Source organism: Silurus meridionalis, chromosome 24, assembly GCF_014805685.1.
Source record: "Silurus meridionalis isolate SWU-2019-XX chromosome 24, ASM1480568v1, whole genome shotgun sequence".
In the NCBI taxonomy this organism is placed as follows: domain Eukaryota; kingdom Metazoa; phylum Chordata; class Actinopteri; order Siluriformes; family Siluridae; genus Silurus; species Silurus meridionalis.
Window position 1 is genome coordinate 20,648,492 of NC_060907.1, and position 22,500 is coordinate 20,670,991.

Consider the following 22,500-nt stretch of genomic DNA (forward strand, 5'->3'; position numbering starts at 1 on the left):
GTAGTATAAAGTGATGTAAAGTGGTGTATACAGTAGTGTAAAGTGGTGTATAAAGTAGTGTAAAGTGGTGTAAAGTGATGTAAAGTGGTGTATAAAGTAGTGTAAAGTGATGTATAAAGTAGTGTAAAGTGGTGTATACAGTAGTGTAAAGTTGTGTATAAAGTAGTGTAAAGTGGTGTATAAAGTAGCGTAAAGTGGTGCATACAGTAGTGTAAAGTGGTGTATAAAGTAGTGTAAAGTGGTGTATAAAGTAGCGTAAAGTGGTGTATACAGTAGTGTAAAGTGGTGTAAAGTGATGTAAAGTGGTGCATAGAGTAGTGTAAAGTGGTGCATAGAGTAGTGTAAAGTGGTGTATACAGTAGTGTAAAGTGGTGCATAGAGTAGTGTAAAGTGGTGTATACAGTAGTGTAAAGTGGTGTAAAGTGATGTAAAGTGGTGCATACAGTAGTGTAAAGTGGTGTATAAAGTAGTGTAAAGTGGTGCATTGAGTAGTGTAAGGTGGTGTATACAGTATTGTAAAGTGGTGCATTGAGTAGTGTAAAGTGGTGTATACAGTAGTGTAAAGTGGTGTATACAGTAGTGTAAAGTGGTGTAAAGTGATGTAAAGTGGTGCATAGAGTAGTGTAAAGTGGTGTATACAGTAGTGTAAAGTGGTGCATTGAGTAGTGTAAAGTGGTGTATACAGTAGTGTAAAGTGGTGTATACAGTAGTGTAAAGTGGTGCATTGAGTAGTGTAAAGTGGTGTATACAGTAGTGTAAAGTGGTGTATACAGTAGTGTAAAGTGGTGTAAAGTGATGTAAAGTGGTGCATACAGTAGTGTAAAGTGGTGCATTGAGTAGTGTAACGTGGTGTATACAGTATTGTAAAGTGGTGCATTGAGTAGTGTAAAGTGGTGTATACAGTAGTGTAAAGTGGTGTATAAAGTAGTGTAAAGTGGTGTATACAGTAGTGTAAAGTGGTGTATACAGTAGTGTAAAGTGGTGTATACAGTAGTGTAAAGTGGTGTATAAAGTAGTGTAAAGTGGTGTATACAGTAGTGTAAAGTGGTGTATACAGTAGTGTAAAGTGGTGTATACAGTAGTGTAAAGTGGTGTATAAAGTAGTGTAAAGTGGTGTATACAGAAGTGTAAATTACTATTGTTTGGATTACTGACAGGGGTCACGCGCGTCCAAAGAGCGCACTGACAGCCACCGCTCGAGACCAAAAATAGCTCACGGACTGTACCCACACACACACACACACACACACACACCGGAGAGAGGATATTTCTCACCTGTAAACGCGCTCCACTCAGATATATAAGCAGGCAGAGACACACACACCGTGTCCGGTCCATCCTTCAGTGCGCGCACTGAACTTCACGGGAGAAACGCGAGCCAACGTCAGAAAGTTCACTTCCTGTTGATTTTGTGTCGTCAGTGACATGTCTGATCTGTTTCTGAAGGCTGTGGTGGAGGTTTCGGAGGGAGAGCCGGACTCTACATCCCCCTGACCGCACCGCACACAGCGCGCATTTCCGCGTTAGGGACGGAACCGCAGCGTCCACAAAGCGCACCGAGCTGGGTCCTGAGTGACAGCACCGCCAGCTAATCACAGGGCCCGAGGGGCGGGCTTTGGAAGGAACTGGACGTCAGTTTGAAACACGTGGAACAATAACATGGTGGCAGTGTGTTTACACCACCAGGCTGCGCTTCCAGGGCTGCTCCTGCTCACACACAGTATACCTGAAAGTGTCTGCTTCAGGAAATAGATCAACATCTCATTCATTTCTCATTACTGCACATCACTACGCTCTTTATTCCCTTAACACTGCATTATACTGAAGATTTGTATTTCTTAATGAACTACACATGACCATTTTAATGTGTGTGTATTTCTATTTATCGTAGTGAAAATATATGATATTTATATCTACATATAATATGTGTGTGAATATATATTAGATTAGATTAGATTAGATTAAACTTTATTGGCATTGTGCAAGGTCCATGTACAGAGCCAATGAAATCTACCAGAAGTGCACAAGTCGCCTATTTACAATAAAAGCAGTGTGATACAGGGGAGGGGTCCATGTGTGTGTGTGTGTGTGTGTGTGTGTGTGTGTGTGTGTGTGTGTGTCGGGGATTCTGGTTTAATGTACAGAAGGTGCAGCAGGTAATAATATATTTATATATAGTAATATACAATATACAAGAGATAACATGCATAAATGACATAATATCGTTATGTACAATGTATGTATGTATTAATGATGTATGATGCAGTATAAATATGGCTGGAATATACAGTGGATAAGATGAAAAATATTATTATTTATTATTATAAAAATATTAATAATAAAAAAAAATATATATATATATATATATATATATATATATATATATATATATATATATATACGCTACATGAACACCTTACACACACTATTGTTGCTGTATATTGTACAGAAGCCCTAAAATAACTTCTTTATCTTATGTGATGTACAATACTGTGATCTGCACTACCACACACTCTCACTTACTGCACATTACTGATCTCTTATATACTCTGTGTATTGTGGTCTTCTGTAATCTGTGTAGTCTGGTGTAATCTGTATTGTCTTGTCCAGTCTTGTCTATAAGATAAAAGTATAGTGTTGTTATTTATTTCTGTAAGTGTCAACAGCTGGAGCCAAATTTCTTTAGTGTGTCAACAAACTTGGCCAATAAACCTGACTGATTCTAAACATCAAGTCAAGTCAAGAAGCTTTTATTGTCATTTCTACCATATACATCAGACGCAGTACACAGTGAAATGAGACAACGTTCCTCCAGAGCCCTGGTGCTACATAAACAACACAGAGCAACAACACACTACACAAAGCTGCATAACAGAACACAGAGTTAAGAACCAAAGTAAGTGTCCTTGCCACATAAAGTGCACAGAGTGCAAACTGTGCAGACAAAAAACAGTGCAGGCAAAAACAGTGCAGACAAAAACACCGTGTCCGGTCCATCCTTCAGTGCGCGCACTGAACTTCACGGGAGAAACGCGAGCCAACGTCAGAAAGTTCACTTCCTGTTGATTTTGTGTCGTCAGTGACATGTCTGATCTGTTTCTGAAGGCTGTGGTGGAGGTTTCGGAGGGAGAGCCGGACTCTACATCCCCCTGACCGCACCGCACACAGCGCGCATTTCCGCGTTAGGGACGGAACCGCAGCGTCCACAAAGCGCACCGAGCTGGGTCCTGGTGACAGCACCGCCAGCTAATCACAGGGCCCGAGGGGCGGGCTTTGGAAGGAACTGGACGTCAGTTTGAAACACGTGGAACAATAACATGGTGGCAGTGTGTTTACACCACCAGGCTGCGCTTCCAGGGGCTGCTCCCTGCTCACACACACAGTATACCTGAAAGTGTCTGCTTCAGGAAATAGATCAACATCTCATTCATTTCTCATTACTGCACATCACTACGCTCTTTATTCCCTTAACACTGCATTATACTGAAGATTTGTATTTCTTAATGAACTACACATGACCATTTTAATGTGTGTGTATTTCTATTTATCGTAGTGAAAATATATTATATTTATATCTACATATAATATGTGTGAATATATATTAGATTAGATTAGATTAGATTAAACTTTATTGGCATTGTGCAAGGTCCATGTACAGAGCCAATGAAATCTACCCAGAAGTGCACAAGTCGCCTATTTACAATAAAAAGCAGTGTGATACAGGGGGGAGGGGTCCATGTGTGTGTGTGTGTGTGTGTGTGTGTGTGTGTGTGTGTGTGTCGGGGATTCTGGTTTAATGTACAGAAGGTGCAGCAGGTAATAATATATTTATATATAGTAATATACAATATACAAGAGATAACATGCATAAATGACATAATATCGTTATGTACAATGTATGTATGTATTAATGATGTATGATGCAGTATAAATATGGCTGGAATATACAGTGGATAAGATGAAAAATATTATTATTTATTATTATAAAAATATTAATAATAAAAAAAAATATATATATATATATATATATATATATATATATATATATATATATATATATATACGCTACATGAACACCTTACACACACTATTGTTGCTGTATATTGTACAGAAGCCCTAAAATAACTTCTTTATCTTATGTGATGTACAATACTGTGATCTGCACTACCACACACTCTCACTTTCTGCACATTACTGATCTCTTATATACTCTGTGTATTGTGGTCTTCTGTAATCTGTGTAGTCTGGTGTAATCTGTATTGTCTTGTCCAGTCTTGTCTATAAGATAAAAGTATAGTGTTGTTATTTATTTCTGTAAGTGTCAACAGCTGGAGCCAAATTTCTTTAGTGTGTCAACAAACTTGGCCAATAAACCTGACTGATTCTAAACATCAAGTCAAGTCAAGAAGCTTTTATTGTCATTTCTACCATATACATCAGACGCAGTACACAGTGAAATGAGACAACGTTCCTCCAGAGCCCTGGTGCTACATAAACAACACAGAGCAACAACACACTACACAAAGCTGCATAACAGAACACAGAGTTAAGAACCAAAGTAAGTGTCCTTACATAAAGTGCACAGAGTGCAAACTGTGCAGACAAAAAACAGTGCAGGCAAAAACAGTGCAGACAAAAAACAGTGCAGACAAAAACAATGCAGACACAAACAGTGCAGACAAAAAACAATGCAGACACAAACAGTGCAGACACAAACAGTGCAGACAAAAAACAGTGCAGGCAAAAACAGTGCAGACAAAAAACAGTGCAGACAAAAACAGTGCAGACAAAAACAATGCAGACACAAACAGTGCAGACAAAAAACAATGCAGACACAAACAGTGCAGACACAAACAGTGCAGACAAAAAACAGTGCAGGCAAAAACAGTGCAGACAAAAAACAGTGCAGACAAAAACAGTGCAGACAAAAAACAGTGCAGGCAAAAACAGTGCAGACAAAAACAGTGCAGACAAAAAACAGTGCAGGCAAAAACAGTGCAGACAAAAACAGTGCAGACAAAAAACAGTGCAGACAAAAACAGTGCAGACAAAAAACAGTGCAGACAAAAACAGTGCAGACAAAAAACAGTGCAGGCAAAAACAGTGCAGACAAAAACAATGCAGACACAAACAATGCAGACAAAAACAATGCAGACAAAAACAGTGCAGACAAGGGATGATGAACATGATCTGATCTCCCTCCCCAAATGTTTTGTTTTGATGCATTTAATTACGTTTTTATTTTACATATGAATGCTACAAACCCGTAGAAAATTCGCCCTTACAAAGATGGCGGCCCCTTTACTACATTTATTTATGCCAATAGAATGCGATATCCTTCCAGCCAATCACATAGCGCCTCAGCGCCCTGTCTATTGAATATTTATGAGATATCTGATTCGATTGGCTTCTTATCTAATACACCTGCGTTAGGATTGGACAAGCAGGTAAAAAAAAACGGACCGTGAACTTCGGGGAATTACCCAATCGAGATACAGGAGGCGGGGTTTGAGGTGAAAAACGGAAAAGGTTTTGAGAATGACCCGGATGTGTATACAACGCCTAAATATTTTGCGCGAAAACCCTCGCGAGTAGGATTTTCCCCGTTTTTGTAAAAAGTCGAATGTTTATGTGAAAAGTAATAATTATTGTTGCTCTGAAGCGCAGAATGGATGAATATGATGAAATGTACGGGATTGAGGATGATTATGAACAGCAGTTTGCAGACGAGTTGGAGGTGATGGCAGAAATGGAGCGTGAGTGTATTTATTACTACACAGACACAAGAACATGATGATCAGAACTGTTTAAAGAACAAGTAGAGGAAAAGAAGTGAATAAAACACAAACCACCGAGTACCTCAGTAGAGTGAGTACCTCAGTAGAGAGAGTACCTCAGTAGAGAGAGTACCTCAGTAGAGTGAGTACCTCAGTAGAGAGAGTACCTCAGTAGAGAGAGTACCTCAGTAGAGAGAGTACCTCAGTAGAGTGAGTACCTCAGTAGAGAGAGTACCTCAGTAGAGAGAGTACCTCAGTAGAGTACCTCAGTAGAGAGAGTACCTCAGCAGAGAGAGTACCTCAGTAGAGTACCTCAGTAGAAGAGAGTACCTCAGTGAGAGAGTACCTCAGTAGAGAGAGTACCTCAGTAGAGAGTACCTCAGCAGAGAGAGTACCTCAGTAGAAGAGAGTACCTCAGTGAGTACCTCAGTAGAGAGAGTACCTCAGTAGAAGAGAGTACCTCAGTAGAAGAGAGTACCTCAGTAGAGTGAGTACCTCAGTAGAGTGAGTACCTTAGTAGAGTGAGCACCTCAGTAGAGAGAGTACCTCAGTAGAAGAGAGTACCTCAGTAGAGTACCTCAGTAGAGAGAGTACCTCAGTGGAGAGAGTACCTCAGTAGAGAGCACCTCAGTAGAGAGTACCTCAGTGGAGTGAGTACCTCAGTAGAGAGAGTGAGTACCTCAGTAGAGTGAGTACCTCAGTAGAGTGAGTACCTCAGTAGAGTGAGCACCTCAGTAGAGAGAGTACCTCAGTAGAAGAGAGTACCTCAGTAGAGTACCTCAGTAGAAGAGAGTACCTCAGTAGAGTGAGTACCTCAGTAGAGTGAGTACCTTAGTAGAGTGAGCACCTCAGTAGAGAGAGTACCTTGGCCAATAAACCTGACTGATTCTAAACATCAAGTCAAGTCAAGAAGCTTTTATTGTCATTTCTACCATATACATCAGACGCAGTACACAGTGAAATGAGACAACGTTCCTCCAGAGCCCTGGTGCTACATAAACAACACAGAGCAACAACACACTACACAAAGCTGCATAACAGAACACAGAGTTAAGAACCAAATAAGTGTCCTTGCATAAAGTGCACAGAGTGCAAACTGTGCAGACAAAAACAGTGCAGGCAAAAACAGTGCAGACAAAACAGTGCAGACAAAAACAATGCAGACACAAACAGTGCAGACAAAAACAATGCAGACACAAACAGTGCAGACACAAACAGTGCAGACAAAACAGTGCAGGCAAAACAGTGCAGACAAAAACAGTGCAGACAAAACAGTGCAGACAAAAACAATGCAGACACAAACAGTGCAGACAAAAAACAATGCAGACACAAACAGTGCAGACACAAACAGTGCAGACAAAACAGTGCAGGCAAAAACAGTGCAGACAAAACAGTGCAGACAAAACAGTGCAGACAAAAACAGTGCAGGCAAAACAGTGCAGACAAAACAGTGCAGACAAAACAGTGCAGACAAAAACAGTGCAGGCAAAACAGTGCAGACAAAACAGTGCAGACAAAACAGTGCAGACAAAACAGTGCAGACAAAACAGTGCAGACAAAACAGTGCAGACAAAAACAGTGCAGGCAAAAACAGTGCAGACAAAAACAATGCAGACACAAACAGTGCAGACAAAAACAATGCAGACAAAAACAATGCAGACAAAACAGTGCAGACAAAACAGTGCAGACAAAACAGTGCAGACAAAAACAATGCAGACAAAAACAATGCAGACAAAACAGTGCAGACAAAACAGTGCAGACAAAACAGTGCAGGCAAAAACAGTGCATTTATTTATGCCAATAGAATGCGATATCCTTCCAGCCAATCACATAGCGCCTCAGCGCCCTGTCTATTGAATATTTATGAGATATCTGATTCGATTGGCTTCTTATCTAATACACCTGCGTTAGGATTGGACAAGCAGGTAAAAAAAAACGGACCGTGAACTTCGGGGAATTACCCAATCGAGATACAGGAGGCGGGGTTTGAGGTGAAAAACGGAAAAGGTTTTGAGAATGACCCGGATGTGTATACAACGCCTAAATATTTTGCGCGAAAACCCTCGCGAGTAGGATTTTCCCCGTTTTTGTAAAAAGTCGAATGTTTATGTGAAAAGTAATAATTATTGTTGCTCTGAAGCGCAGAATGGATGAATATGATGAAATGTACGGGATTGAGGATGATTATGAACAGCAGTTTGCAGACGAGTTGGAGGTGATGGCAGAAATGGAGCGTGAGTGTATTTATTACTACACAGACACAAGAACATGATGATCAGAACTGTTTAAAGAACAAGTAGAGGAAAAGAAGTGAATAAACACAAACCACCGAGTACCTCAGTAGAGAGAGTACCTCAGTAGAGAGAGTACCTCAGTAGAGTGAGTACCTCAGTAGAGAGAGTACCTCAGTAGAGAGAGTACCTCAGTAGAGAGTACCTCAGTGGAGAGAGCGAGCACCTCAGTAGAGAGAGAGTACCTCAGTAGAGAGTACCTCAGTAGAGAGAGAGTACCTCAGCAGAGAGAGTACCTCAGTAGAGTACCTCAGTAGAGAGAGTACCTCAGTAGAGAGAGTACCTCAGTAGAGAGAGTACCTCAGTAGAGAGAGTACCTCAGAGAGAGTGAGCACCTCAGTAGAGAGAGAGCACCTCAGCAGAGTGAGTACCTCAGTAGAGAGAGTACCTCAGTAGAGAGAGTACCTCAGTAGAGAGAGTACCTCAGTAGAAGAGAGTACCTCAGTAGAGTGAGTACCTCAGTAGAGAGTACCTCAGTAGAGAGAGAGTACCTCAGTAGAGAGAGTACCTCAGTAGAGAGGTACCTCAGTGAGAGAGAGTACCTCAGTAGAGAGCACCTCAGCAGAGAGAGTACCTCAGTAGAGTGAGTACCTCAGTAGAGAGAGTACCTCAGTAGAGTGAGCACCTCAGTAGAGAGCACCTCAGTGAGAGTACCTCAGTAGAGAGAGTACCTCAGTAGAGAGAGTACCTCAGTAGAGAGAGTGAGTACCTCAGTAGAGTGAGTACCTCAGTAGAGTGAGCACCTCAGTAGAGTGAGTACCTCAGTGAGAGAGCACCTCAGTGAGAGTACCTCAGTGGAGAGTACCTCAGTAGAGTGAGCACCTCAGTGAGTGAGCACCTCAGCAGAGTGAGCACCTCAGTAGAGTGAGCACCTCAGTGGAGAGAGTACCTCAGTAGAGAGAGTACCTCAGTAGAGAGAGTACCTCAGAGAGAGTACCTCAGTAGAGAGTGAGTACCTCAGTGGAGTGAGCACCTCAGTGAGAGAGTACCTCAGTAGAGAGTGAGCACCTCAGTGAGTACCTCAGTAGAGTGAGCACCTCAGTGAGAGTGAGTACCTCAGTAGAGAGAGGAGTACCTCAGTAGAGCACCTCAGTGGAGAGTACCTCAGTAGAGAGAGCACCTCAGTAGAGAGTGAGCACCTCAGAGAGAGTACCTCAGTAGAGAGAGTACCTCAGTGAGAGAGTACCTCAGTAGAGTGAGTACCTCAGTAGAGAGTACCTCAGCAGAGAGAGTACCTCAGTAGAAGAGAGTACCTCAGTAGAGCACCTCAGTAGAGAGAGCACCTCAGTAGAAGAGAGTACCTCAGTGAAGAGAGTACCTCAGTAGAGTGAGTGCCTCAGTAGAGTGAGTACCTTAGTAGAGTGAGCACCTCAGTGGAGAGAGTACCTCAGTAGAAGAGAGTACCTCAGTAGAGTACCTCAGTAGAGAGAGTACCTCAGTGGAGAGAGTACCTCAGTAGAGAGCACCTCAGTAGAGAGTACCTCAGTGGAGTGAGTACCTCAGTGAGAGGTGAGTACCTCAGTAGAGTGAGTACCTCAGTAGAGTGAGTACCTTAGTAGAGTGAGCACCTCAGTAGAGAGAGTACCTCAGTAGAAGAGAGTACCTCAGTAGAGTACCTCAGTAGAAGAGAGTACCTCAGTAGAGTGAGTACCTCAGTAGAGAGAGTACCTCAGTAGAGTGAGCACCTCAGTAGAGAGAGTACCTCAGTAGAGAGAGTACCTCAGTAGAGAGAGTACCTCAGTAGAGAGAGTACCTCAGTAGAGTGAGCACCTCAGTAGAGTGAGCACCTCAGTAGAGTGAGCACCTCAGTAGAGTGAGCACCTCAGTAGAGAGAGTACCTCAGTAGAGAGAGTACCTCAGTAGAGAGAGTACCTCAGTAGAGTGAGCGCGTACCTCAGTAGAGAGAGCGAGCACCTCAGTAGAGAGAGCGAGCACCTCAGTAGAGAGAGCGAGCACCTCAGTAGAGAGAGCGAGCACCTCAGTAGAGAGTGAGCACCTCAGTAGAGTGAGTGAGCACCTCAGTAGAGAGAGTGAGCACCTCAGTAGAGAGAGTGAGTACCTCAGTAGAGAGAGTGAGCACCTCAGTAGAGAGGCGAGCACCTCAGTGAGAGAGGCGAGCACCTCAGTAGAGAGGTGAGCACCTCAGTAGAGAGAGTGAGCACCTCAGTAGAGTGAGCACCTACCTCAGTAGAGTGAGCACCTACCTCAGTAGAGAGAGCGAGTACCTCAGTAGAGAGAGCGAGTACCTCAGTAGAGAGAGCGAGTACCTCAGTAGAGAGAGCACCTCAGTAGAGAGGCGAGCACCTCAGTAGAGAGAGCGAGCACCTCAGTGAGAGAGTACCTCAGTGAGAGTACCTCAGTAGAGAGGCGAGCACCTCAGTAGAGAGAGCGAGCACCTCAGTAGAGAGAGCGAGCACCTCAGTAGAGAGAGCGAGCACCTCAGTAGAGAGAGCGAGCACCTCAGTAGAGAGAGTGAGCACCTCAGTAGAGAGAGCGAGTACCTCAGTAGAGAGAGTGAGTACCTCAGTAGAAGAGAGTACCTCAGTAGAAGAGAGTACCTCAGTAGAGAGAGTACCTCAGTAGAGAGAGCGAGCACCTCAGTAGAGAGAGAGAGCACCTCAGTAGAGAGAGTGAGCACCTCAGTAGAGTGAGTATCTCAGTAGGAATTTAGCCTTTTTACGCACAGTCCACTCTTAATCTATTTCTCTTTCTCTCTCTCTCTCTCTCTCTCTCTCTCTCTCTCTCTCTCTCTCTCTCTCTCTCATATATATAATAAAAGTAAGTACCCCCTCAGTGATAACAGCTGTACATGGTGTAAACATGTAAAGTCACATGTTCTGTTCATCATGTTGATGTTTTGATCTGCTTGTCAGGACCAGACGTGTGTATCTGGTATTAGAGCAGATTAAATCTGGAGCTTTGAGACGATTCTCTCACTCTGACCACTGGATGTTCTACATGGACCTCATGGTAAAGAGTCTCTGAGGATCTGAGAATTAGAGTTGTTTCTCTCCACAAAGATGGCTGTAAGAAGATCAGCATCATCCTGAAACTGAGTTACAGTAGAGTTCAGGGTCATGCAGAGGTTTTCTGAGATGGGTTCCACTCAGAACAGACCTCACAAGGGTTCATCAGAGATGTCGAGTCCTCGTGCAGAAGCTGCTTCAAAAGTCAGACGCATGAGAGCTGCAGCACTGCTTTAGAGGCAACAGAAGAGGAAGATCTGCTCCTCAGAGCTCAGAGCGTACACCACACACACTAACAAGTCGCAGGCCGTCGTCCCAGAAGGAACCTCTTCTGAAGCTGCTCACCAGAAAACCCTCAAACAGTTTGCTGAGGAACAACCTGTCCTAGATCATGAGTTACAGGATCCATGTCCTGTGGTCTGATGAGATGAAGATAAACTTGTTTGGGTCAGATGGTGTCCAGCATGTGCGGCTGCATGAGTGCTGCTGGTACTGAGGAGCTGTGGTTCTGAAGCTGAACATGATGCTCTTTCTTCAGAGACTGAGACCAACGGCAGCTTTCCAACATGAAAAATCAACAACAACTGCCTGTGACGATAAAGATGAAGGTGAAGAAGTGGTCAAGTTTGTCTCCAGACCTGAACCCTATTGAGCACCTGTGGGGATCCTCAAGCTGAAGGTGAAGAAGCTCTGTGTGTCTAATATCCAGCAGCTCTGTGATGTTAGTAGAGGTGGGAGCTCAGAGGTTAAGGCATTGGACTTTGACTCGAAAGGTCACAAGTTCAAATCCCACCACCACTGAGCTGCTACTGTGGGGCCCTTGAGCAAGGCCCCTAACCCTCCCCTGCTGAGTTGTAAGTCACTCTGGATAAGGACTTCTGCCTGATGCTGTAAATGTCATTATGGAGGAGTTTAAGAGGATCCCAGCAACAACCTGTGCAGCTCTGGTGAACTCCACGGTGAACTCCCTGACCAGGAGGAGTGAAGCAGTGCTACATAACGACAGAGTTCACACACAGTTTTCACATGTTCCCTCAGGGTGTACTCACTTTTGTAAGAGTGTGTGTGTGTGTGTGTGTGTGTGTGTGTGTATGTATATAAATATAAATATGAGGGGTGTAACGGTACACAAAAGTAATGGCCCGGTTTGTAAGGTCCGGTTCGGTTCGGTCCGGTTCAGTGTCGGTGCTTAATGTTTTTAAATTATTAACATTTGTAACATCAATAGTTTACATTTTTAAACTAATTTAAATAAAATGCCTGCTTGTTTAGGGTTAGGGTAAAATAAAATTGTAAAATACAATTTTATAATTTTTTATAAAAATAAAACAGAATAAATCAAATTTATGCAATTAATTTGAATAAATAAAAGATATTTCAATACCTTTATCAATTAATTTGGCACAAAATAAATTGATTGAATAAAATTATATAAATGTTCAAATGAAATAGTAAATTTTTTTAAATTAAAAAATTAGTTTGCATTTGTTAGACCCCTGTTTGTTTTTGATGTCCTGCTGGTGTTCTGCTGATGTTCTGATATTTCTCTGGTGTTCTGCTGATGTTCCTACAGATGAGCCTCCTTGTGGTGTGAAGGTGTCAGAGTTCAGAAGTAAGAGACAGACATTTGAGGAAGCTCTCACGTCTGCTGACTCGGCTCTGCTCAAGCCTGTGGCTGCTGAAGCTCTGGCACTGGAGGAGGACGAGTGTCTGAGTGAGTTTTATCTGCACATGATTATTAGCTGTTTCCTGCCCCTGGAGTCACACTGCAGGATGATGTCTCCATTAGGGATGTCAATTTTGACAAATTCTCATGATCGATCGTCGTTTAAATTAACGATCAATTAATCGATTAATCGTTAACCTTCATACTGCAAGATGCGTCTACAGTAGTTATCGCATGAATTGTTGTGCAATGACACTAAAAGCATAGCGTCCTCCCACAAAGGAAAGGGTTTTTACTGTAAATAAAAGGCTAGTAGGATTATAAAATGAATCGATTGATCATTTTATATAATTATTTAATTCAAATACAATGACTAATATAACGCAGTCTCAGATGCACTCTGGCATATGAGCTGAGCGAAGCGGAGTGGTAATATTTCCTTAAGAGCGCAGAGCGCCTTTCTGAAGATTCCACTCCGCTCGCTCAACCCAGTTCATAATCCAAGCGTTCTAAGTGCATTTTATCTTGTGTGTGCTTTTCACATGCTTTATAATCCATGTGTATTTTGTAAAGATCTACGCACATTTCATCTCGTGTGAGTGTGTGCGTTTGTGTTTTAATGAGCCTATTTTGAATATTCTGTTGAACAACAACGGCAGCTATTTTCACGGAAATAAAGTGAATGAAAATCAAATACACTTTTTCAGTTTTTGCATTTTAGGAATGTTTGCTAAGGATAGATTAATATATTTAATACATTTTAATTAATACAATTAAGAAGAATAAAAAAATTAGTTTGGAAACATAATAATTGCTATTTATCAGCATGCATAATTTTAGACAATTATAAAAGAATTTTGGTACAAACAGTAAACAATTCGGCCTACTAGAAAAACTTTATGTCGGAGCTGGAACTGGTTTACGGCGAGCGTCAGTGGAATATTAACGGAGCGCTTGCTCGGGCGGTTAGCGACTGAGTGGAGTGCACTTCCATAGAGCGGAAATCGTAGCGAGCGTGCGTCCATGTCAGCAAGTTTTTGTTACGGTGACGCTTATAGGCAACATGTCATTTGCAATCATTTTGCACAGTCGTTCAGTTATTTCTTCTGCCTTCTGAGTTCCTACCTTTTTCCCGGCTAAAATGGAGGTTATTGTTGGCTGTGTCGAATCAAATCCTGTCCCGAAACCGCTGGATGCACTTTTTCAAATGATATATCATGGTGCTCGTTGATGTATTATATTTTAAAACACAGGCACAATGTTTGCAATTAACATTATCACCATTTGAAATAAAATTAACCCCAAAAAAAACTCTTGCGTGCTCGCTTCATTTTCCTTCACAACTGCTGTACTTTACATGTTTTAGCATGAGCCGCGTGCGTCGTCCTCTTTTGGCGGTTGGCAAACCAGCTAGCTGCCTACGTCTCAAACTATGTACGTTAATGGTGATCATGCTTAATCGACCGTCGATAAGGTTTATCGATTAAAATATTTATCGACAATTAATCGATCGTTGATTAATCGTTGACATCCCTAGTCTCCATACCCTGACACTGGAGACTCGTTCCTTTTGGTGTTACATCACCCTCACCTTCACCTCAGAAGGAGTGTGTGATGGGATTTTCGTTTCATTTCTCTGCAGCACCCAAAGCGAAGAAGCGAAAACACGACGTGGCCAAAAAGCTCCATTTTGAAGCGACACATGATGAAGGTGATGGTGATGGTGATAAGGAGATCACTCCTCCCTCTTCACCTGAGGTGTACCAGAGGTCAGAGAGGACGAGGTACAGAAACACTGATGAATTGAAACATACATACATACATTATTGGCACCCTTCATTAATGACACTGCACAGAGACCCACCGTTGATATTCCCCCCCCCCCGCCTCTCTCGCTCTCTCTCTCTTTTTCTCTCTCCAGGTCAGGGTTCTCTCTCTCCCTCTCCCCCAGTAGACCTGTAGTCTCAGAACCGGTCAGTGTGATGGACATCAGTGGTCTGGCAGTGCTGCAGGAATCTCCAAAGAGAGTCAGAGAACCACGTCACGCTCTTAGACGTCCCCCAGCCAGCGGAGACTACATCACTGTCACCGACTGTACGGGCAACCGAGTGTACCTGCGCCAGGACCCGGACCTGGACCCGGACCTCCAGGTGCTCCGCTTATTATTACTATAATTATTATTACTATAATTATTACTGTTATTATTATTACTATAATTATTATTACTATAATTATTACTGTTATTATTATTACTATAATTATTATTACTATAATTATTACTGTTATTATTATTACTATAATTATTATTACTATATTATTATTATTATTATTATTATTACTATAATTATTACTATAATTATTATTACTATAATTATTATTACTATAATTATTATTACTATAATTATTATTATTATTATTACTATAATTATTACTGTTATTATTATTACTATAATTATTACTGTTATTATTATTACTATAATTATTATTACTATAATTATTATTACTATTATTATTATTACTATAATTATTACTGTTATTATTATTACTATAATTATTATTACTATAATTATTACTGTTATTATTATTACTATAATTATTATTACTATAATTATTACTGTTATTATTATTACTATAATTATTATTACTATAATTATTATTATTATTATTACTATAATTATTATTACTATAATTATTACTATAATTATTATTATTATTATTACTATAATTATTACTGTTATTATTATTACTATAATTATTACTGTTATTATTATTACTATAATTATTATTACTATAATTATTATTGTTATTATTATTACTATAATTATTATTACTATAATTATTATTACTATAATTATTATTGTTATTATTATTACTATAATTATTATTGTTATTATTATTACTATAATTATTATTGTTATTATTATTACTATAATTATTATTACTATAATTATTATTATTATTACTATAATTATTATTACTATAATTATTATTATTAATTATTATTATAATTATTATTGTTATTATTATTACTATAATTATTATTGTTATTATTATTACTATAATTATTATTACTATAATTATTATTATTATTATTACTATAATTATTACTGTTATTATTATTACTATAATTATTACTGTTATTATTATTACTATAATTATTACTGTTATTATTATTACTATAATTATTATTACTATAATTATTACTGTTATTATTATTACTATAATTATTATTACTATAATTATTATTGTTATTATTATTACTATAATTATTATTGTTATTATTATTACTATAATTATTATTACTATAATTATTATTGTTATTATTATTACTATAATTATTATTACTATAATTATTATTGTTATTATTATTACTATAATTATTACTGTTATTATTATTACTATTATTATTACTGTTATTATTATTACTATAATTATTATTACTATAATTATTATTGTTATTATTATTACTATAATTATTATTACTATAATTATTATTGTTATTATTATTACTATAATTATTATTACTATAATTATTACTATAATTATTATTACTATAATTATTATTGTTATTATTATTACTATAATTATTACTGTTATTATTATTACTATAATTATTACTGTTATTATTATTACTATAATTATTATTACTATAATTATTATTATTATTATTATAATTATTATTATTATTATTATTATTATTATTATTACTATAATTATTATTGTTATTATTATTACTATAATTATTATTGTTATTATTATTAATATAATTATTATTACTATAATTATTACTATAATTATTACTATAATTATTATTACTATAATTATTATTGTTATTATTATTACTATAATTATTATTGTTATTATTATTACTATAATTATTATTGTTATTATTATTATATAATTATTATTACTATAATTATTATTATTATTATTACTATAATTATTACTGTTATTATTATTACTATAATTATTACTGTTATTATTATTACTATAATTATTACTGTTATTATTATTACTATAATTATTATTACTATAATTATTACTGTTATTATTATTACTATAATTATTATTACTATAATTATTATTGTTATTATTATTACTATAATTATTATTGTTATTATTATTACTATAATTATTATTACTATAATTATTATTGTTATTATTATTACTATAATTATTATTACTATAATTATTATTATTGTTATTATTATTACTATAATTATTACTGTTATTATTATTACTATTATTATTACTGTTATTATTATTACTATAATTATTATTACTATAATTATTATTGTTATTATTATTACTATAATTATTATTACTATAATTATTATTATTATTATTATTATAATTATTATTATTATTATTACTATAATTATTACTGTTATTATTATTACTATAATTATTATTACTATAATTATTATTGTTATTATTATTACTATAATTATTACTGTTATTATTATTACTATAATTATTATTGTTATTATTATTACTATAATTATTATTGTTATTATTGGTATTATTATTATTATAATTATTATTGTTATTATTACTATAATTATTACTGTTATTATTATTACTATAATTATTATTACTATAATTATTATTGTTATTATTATTATTATAATTATTATTACTATAATTATTATTGTTATTATTACTATAATTATTATTGTTATTATTGGTATTATTATTATTATTATTATGGTTTAGTACATTTTATATTAATAATAATTCATTATTTGTCTTTTATTACTTAATATGGTTGTCTTTAATTCTATTATTATAATATAATTGCGTATTAACTGTTTATTAATAATAATAATTTTGTTAATTAAAATGAATAAATAATTGGATTATCTTTAATATAATTATTAAACTGATTAATTAATTAATATCAGAATCTTTTGCAGCTTTATTAAATACACTTCATGATAAAAATATAAGTAATAATAATATATAAATAAATTATATGTATATATAAAATAATAATTATTATTAGTATTCATTTTATTTACTAAAACATTAATAAACTATTAAAGTAATTAATAACAATTTGTTTTTTACATTGCACTTTTATTAAATATAAATTTTATTGTGTAATTGTGTAATTGTGTAGTAGTAAATTATAGTTTTTGTTTTCAGACACCGGATCCGAGGTTTTTCCGAAATTCCCAAAACACACTGGGGCTGCTGGCGGTTCCTGTCGAGGTTCTCAAAGAGCAAGCATCAGAAAGAGTGAGCACACACACACACACACACACACACACACACACACACACACACACACACACACAGAGACACAGAGACAGATGCCAGTGTTTATCTGATGTGTTGTTGTTCTGCAGCGTCATCGTCAGCTCGTGGAGGAATCACAGAGGTTAACAGAGCTCCTGAACAGGTTCCTTCTCATTCACCTCTGGAGTGTGTGTGTGTGTGTGTGTGTGTGTGTGTATATGCGTTTAGGTGTAATTTGTGTTAGGTAGTATTGTTAAATGTGTGTGTGTGTGTGTGTATATGCGTTTAGGTGTAATTTGTGTTAGGTAGTATTGTTAAACGTGTGTGTGTGTGTGTGTGTGTGTGTGTGTGTGTGTGTGTGTGTGTGTGTGTGTGTGTGTGTGTGTTTATATGTGTTTAGGTGTAATTTGTGTTAGGTAGTATTGTTAAATGTGTGTGTGTGTGTGTGTGTGTGTGTGTGTGTGTGTGTGTGTGTGTGTGTGATCAGTGGTATAGATCCTGAACTTCTTGCAGATGAAGGCTCAGAAGACACGGAGGATGTGAATGTTAGAGTGTCTGATGAAAGCTCTGGATCTCGCTTGTGGGTGGATCGTTTCGCTCCTCAACATTATATGGAGCTCCTGAGTGATGATGTAATGCGCACACACACACACACACACACACACTCTTCATTATATTGAACATCACATTATTGTTGTTTGATTCTGTACTTTTCATTTTTGTTATTCTCTCAAACTTTTCTTTCACTTTTTATTTACTCTAATTCTATATTAGTAATAATAGTGTGTGTGTGTGTGTGTGTGTGTGTGTGTGTGTGTGTGTGTAGTTCACTAATCGCTGTTTGTTGAAATGGTTGAAACTCTGGGACTCTGTGGTGTTTGGGAGAGAGAGAAAGCCCCGCCCACCTGCGGCCGAGTCTCGAGTTAATGGAGCTCAGAACCAGAACCAGAACCAGCGCTTTAAAACAAAGTCTCAGGTGACAGAGGAGATACTGGAGGCGGAGCTAGACCAGTACAAACGCCCCAAACTCAAGGTCATACCATCACCTGTCTCACACACACACACACACACACACACACACACACACACACACACACACACACACACGAGATTTAAAGACAGGTGATTGTGTGTGTGTGTGTGTGTGTGTGTGTGTGTGTGTGTGTGTGTGTGTGTTTAGGTTGCACTCCTGTCTGGACCTCCTGGATTAGGAAAGACGACGTTAGCGCACATCATTGCTAAACATGCAGGATATAATGTAGTCGAGATCAACGCCAGGTACTGGAAACACCACACACACACACACACACACACACACACACACACACACACACACACACACACAAACACACAAACACACACACGGACAAACTTGAAAACGCATCCACACACAGAAACACAAAAAGCACACACTGTGTATGCTGTCAGAAACAGAAGAAAGACTCCAGTCAGAAACAGAAGTGCAGATTTCAGGGTTTTGAAGTCAAAGCTTCAGAATTTATTCCCACAGAAAACATATCAAACCGTTTGATGGAAATCCAAAGTTTCAGCACATCAGCCTTTTTCTTCTCCTCTTACAGTAGAGATCACAGCTTTTATTCTAATTGATCAACGGTTTTCTCATCCACAATCTTTTATTTGACAGCAGGTACGTCATCTGTCACCATTATTACCCCCAAAAAGCAGGGTACACACAAACATACACTTAAAAAAAACACACAAGATCTTTTCCTCCACCCTCTACCTCCATACAAAGAGACGTGCAGAACTGCATCACGTATTTTAAACCATCGTTCTGAAAATGTACAGTTATCTACTGCACCACTGCTCCTTGTTTCCCAGTCATTATATACTGAGACATGACTGGTACCTTCTTTAGTCCTGCTTGTTGTTGATGTTCCTCTTCCAATTTTGGATCAGAAGTAGAATCATAGCTCATGGTGCAGTGATCTTCAGACTTGGATAATCTAACTTCAGGTGATTGTGCTTCATTTATCTACATTGTTCTGTACATCAACCTGTAACTGTCCATACACATAATCCCTGGGCTTAGTCATCATCTGGGTCTTCACACCTGCATCATCTACACATAACCCATCAGGAGAACACCATATCTGTGTCTGTATCAGTACTCAGAGCATCTCTCTGTTAAATCAATAGGCGTTTGTTCAGAGATCTGAACGTGCAGTACAGATGTTCTGTTTGTAGTTTTGAGATGCACTGGAGCTTTCATTGGAATTAACTGAGTTTGTCTTAAGAACAAACAGACATGGGGAGGTGTTCTGCATAATTTGGACATACACACGTGTAAGTTGCTCCAGTGTCCGATTTTTCCTTCTTCATCAACCTCCAGCATCGGTCCATGTTCAGCCTTAGCTGTTAAAAGTTGAACCTCGCCTCTAGGATTCTCTGGACACCCCTTATACCCCTGATTGTGCCCACCCCAAGGATCTTCTGGTCCCTGAGGTTGAACTGGGACCTGAGACTGATCTGGATAGGACTGTTGCCAATCCTTTCCACCCCTAGGAGGCTGTTGCCATGGATTGGTGAGACAATTGTGCATGTATGTCCAGGCTGATTACAACCCCAGCACACCCCTAGAGGGCTCGAAGAGGGTCTGCCTCTCTCTCTTTCCCCCTGAGGGGGTCTGTTCCACCCGTTTGAGTTTGGCTGGTTTGATGACTGGTACTGACTGTGGTGGATTTGCTGGATTTTCTTCTCTCACACTTCTCATCAATTCCTCTTTCTCCTCCTCCTGATGTTCACTTAATACTTCAGACTGTGACTCTTGAGAGAGAGAGAGCCTACACACACACACACACACACACACACACACACACACACACACACAGAGAGAGAGAGAGACCCTACACACACACACACACACACACACACACAGAGAGACACACACACACACACACACACACACACAGAGCCTGCACACACACACACACACACACACACAGAGCCTGCACACACACACACACACACACACACACACACACACACACACACACACACACAGAGCCTACACACACACACACACACACACACACACACACACACAGAGAGACCCTACACACACACACACACACACACACACACAGAGAGACACACACACACACACACACACACACACACACACACACACACACAGAGCCTGCACACACACACACACACACACACACACACACAGAGCCTACACACACACACACACACACACACACACACACACACAGAGAGCCTACACACACACACACACACACACACACACACACAGAGAGAGAGACCCTACACACACACACACACACACACACACACACACACACACACACACACACACAAACACACACACACAGAGATAGCCTACACACACACACACACACACACACACACACACACACACACACACACAGAGAGCCTACACAAACACACACACACACACTTAAAAAAACAAAACAAAAAAAAAAACCCAAAGCATACTAATTCTTGCATACACACAGAAAGTCTACACACATACACCTTGGATATGTAAATTGTGTGTGTGTGTGTGTGTGTGTGTGTGTGCGCTGCAGTGATGATCGCAGTGCTGAGTTGTTTCAGAAGCGTATTGACACAGCCACACAGATGAAGTCGGTCCTGGGAGCCAACGAGAAACCAAACTGCCTCATCATCGATGAGATAGATGGAGCTCCATCAGTAAGATCTTCAGCTCTTCTCCATCTAATGTATCTTCTTCTCCATCAACTCCCCTCCTCTTCCTCTTTGTTTATTTTTCTTCTCCTTCAACTCTTTTTTTTGACCCATTTGTCAATGTACACCTTCTCCAGCTGCGTCTTACCTCCTCTTCTTCTTCTTCTTCTTCTTCTTCTTCTTCTTCTTCTTCTCAGGGTTGGTGCGCTTGTTTTTTTTTTTTTTTTGTTAACACTCGTTTGTTTTTTTTTATCTATTTCAGGCTGCTATCAATGTGCTGTTAGCGACCCTAAACAGGAAGGACAGCCGAGAAGGAGAAGAATCCACCTCAAACCCCTTGAAGAAAAAGAAGAAGAAGGAGTCTGTCCTGCTTCGGCCCATCATCTGCATCTGTAATGACCTGTAAGTTCTTCGTCCTGCTTCTCACCTTGTTCCTCGTCCCTCTCCTGATCCAGTATCTCATCCCTCTCTTTGTTCTGCTTCTTGTCCTGCTCCTCATCCTGATCCTTGTCCCATTCCTTGTTGCTCTCCTTGTCCTGTTCCTCATCCTGCTCCTCGTCCTGCTCTTTGACCTGTTCTTCGTCTCTTGCCTTGTTCCTGGCCCTGCTCCTTGTCTTGTTCCTCGTCCCTCTCCTTGTCCTGCTTCGTATCCCATCTTGTTCCTCGTCCCTCTCCTTGTCCTGCTTCGTATCTCATCTTGTTTCTCGTCCCTCTCCTTGTCCTGCTTCTCATCCCTCTTTTTCTCCTGTATCTCATCTTGTTCCTTGTCCCTCTCTTTGTTCTGCTCCTTGTGTCTAATTGAGTGTATCTGAAATTTGATTGGTGGTTTGTCTCCATAGTTACACTCCAGCTTTGAGGCCGTTGAG

The 22,500-nt window shown here is 38.7% G+C and overlaps 2 protein-coding genes across 4 annotated transcripts in view; one reads left to right on the forward strand and one right to left on the reverse strand.

The window, feature by feature from the left end:
* Positions 1-1,567, reverse strand: part of ern2 (endoplasmic reticulum to nucleus signaling 2) — a 20,744-nt gene extending 19,177 nt beyond the window's left edge. The window contains exon 1 of the mRNA XM_046837455.1: positions 1,276-1,567. Coding sequence (XP_046693411.1) covers positions 1,276-1,338 — 63 coding nt within the window. The 5' untranslated portion in view covers positions 1,339-1,567. The remainder of the gene's footprint in view (positions 1-1,275) is intronic.
* Positions 1,568-5,520: 3,953 nt separating this feature from the next.
* Positions 5,521-22,500, forward strand: part of chtf18 (CTF18, chromosome transmission fidelity factor 18 homolog (S. cerevisiae)) — a 22,941-nt gene continuing 5,961 nt past the window's right edge. The window contains exons 1-12 of one of the 3 annotated variants that reach the window (XM_046837719.1): positions 5,521-5,756; positions 12,608-12,748; positions 14,343-14,484; positions 14,622-14,850; positions 17,849-17,941; positions 18,052-18,104; positions 18,429-18,573; positions 18,768-18,974; positions 19,122-19,219; positions 21,517-21,640; positions 21,897-22,036; positions 22,474-22,500. The exon at positions 22,474-22,500 is cut by the window's right edge and continues 67 nt beyond it. In XM_046837719.1, the coding sequence (XP_046693675.1) occupies positions 5,669-5,756; positions 12,608-12,748; positions 14,343-14,484; positions 14,622-14,850; positions 17,849-17,941; positions 18,052-18,104; positions 18,429-18,573; positions 18,768-18,974; positions 19,122-19,219; positions 21,517-21,640; positions 21,897-22,036; positions 22,474-22,500 (1,487 nt within the window). In that variant the 5' untranslated portion in view covers positions 5,521-5,668. Of the gene's footprint in view, positions 5,757-7,774; positions 8,012-12,607; positions 12,749-14,342; positions 14,485-14,621; positions 14,851-17,848; positions 17,942-18,051; positions 18,105-18,428; positions 18,574-18,767; positions 18,975-19,121; positions 19,220-21,516; positions 21,641-21,896; positions 22,037-22,473 lie in introns of those variants that run through there. The other 2 variants (XM_046837720.1, XM_046837718.1) reach the window with 2 other exon arrangements.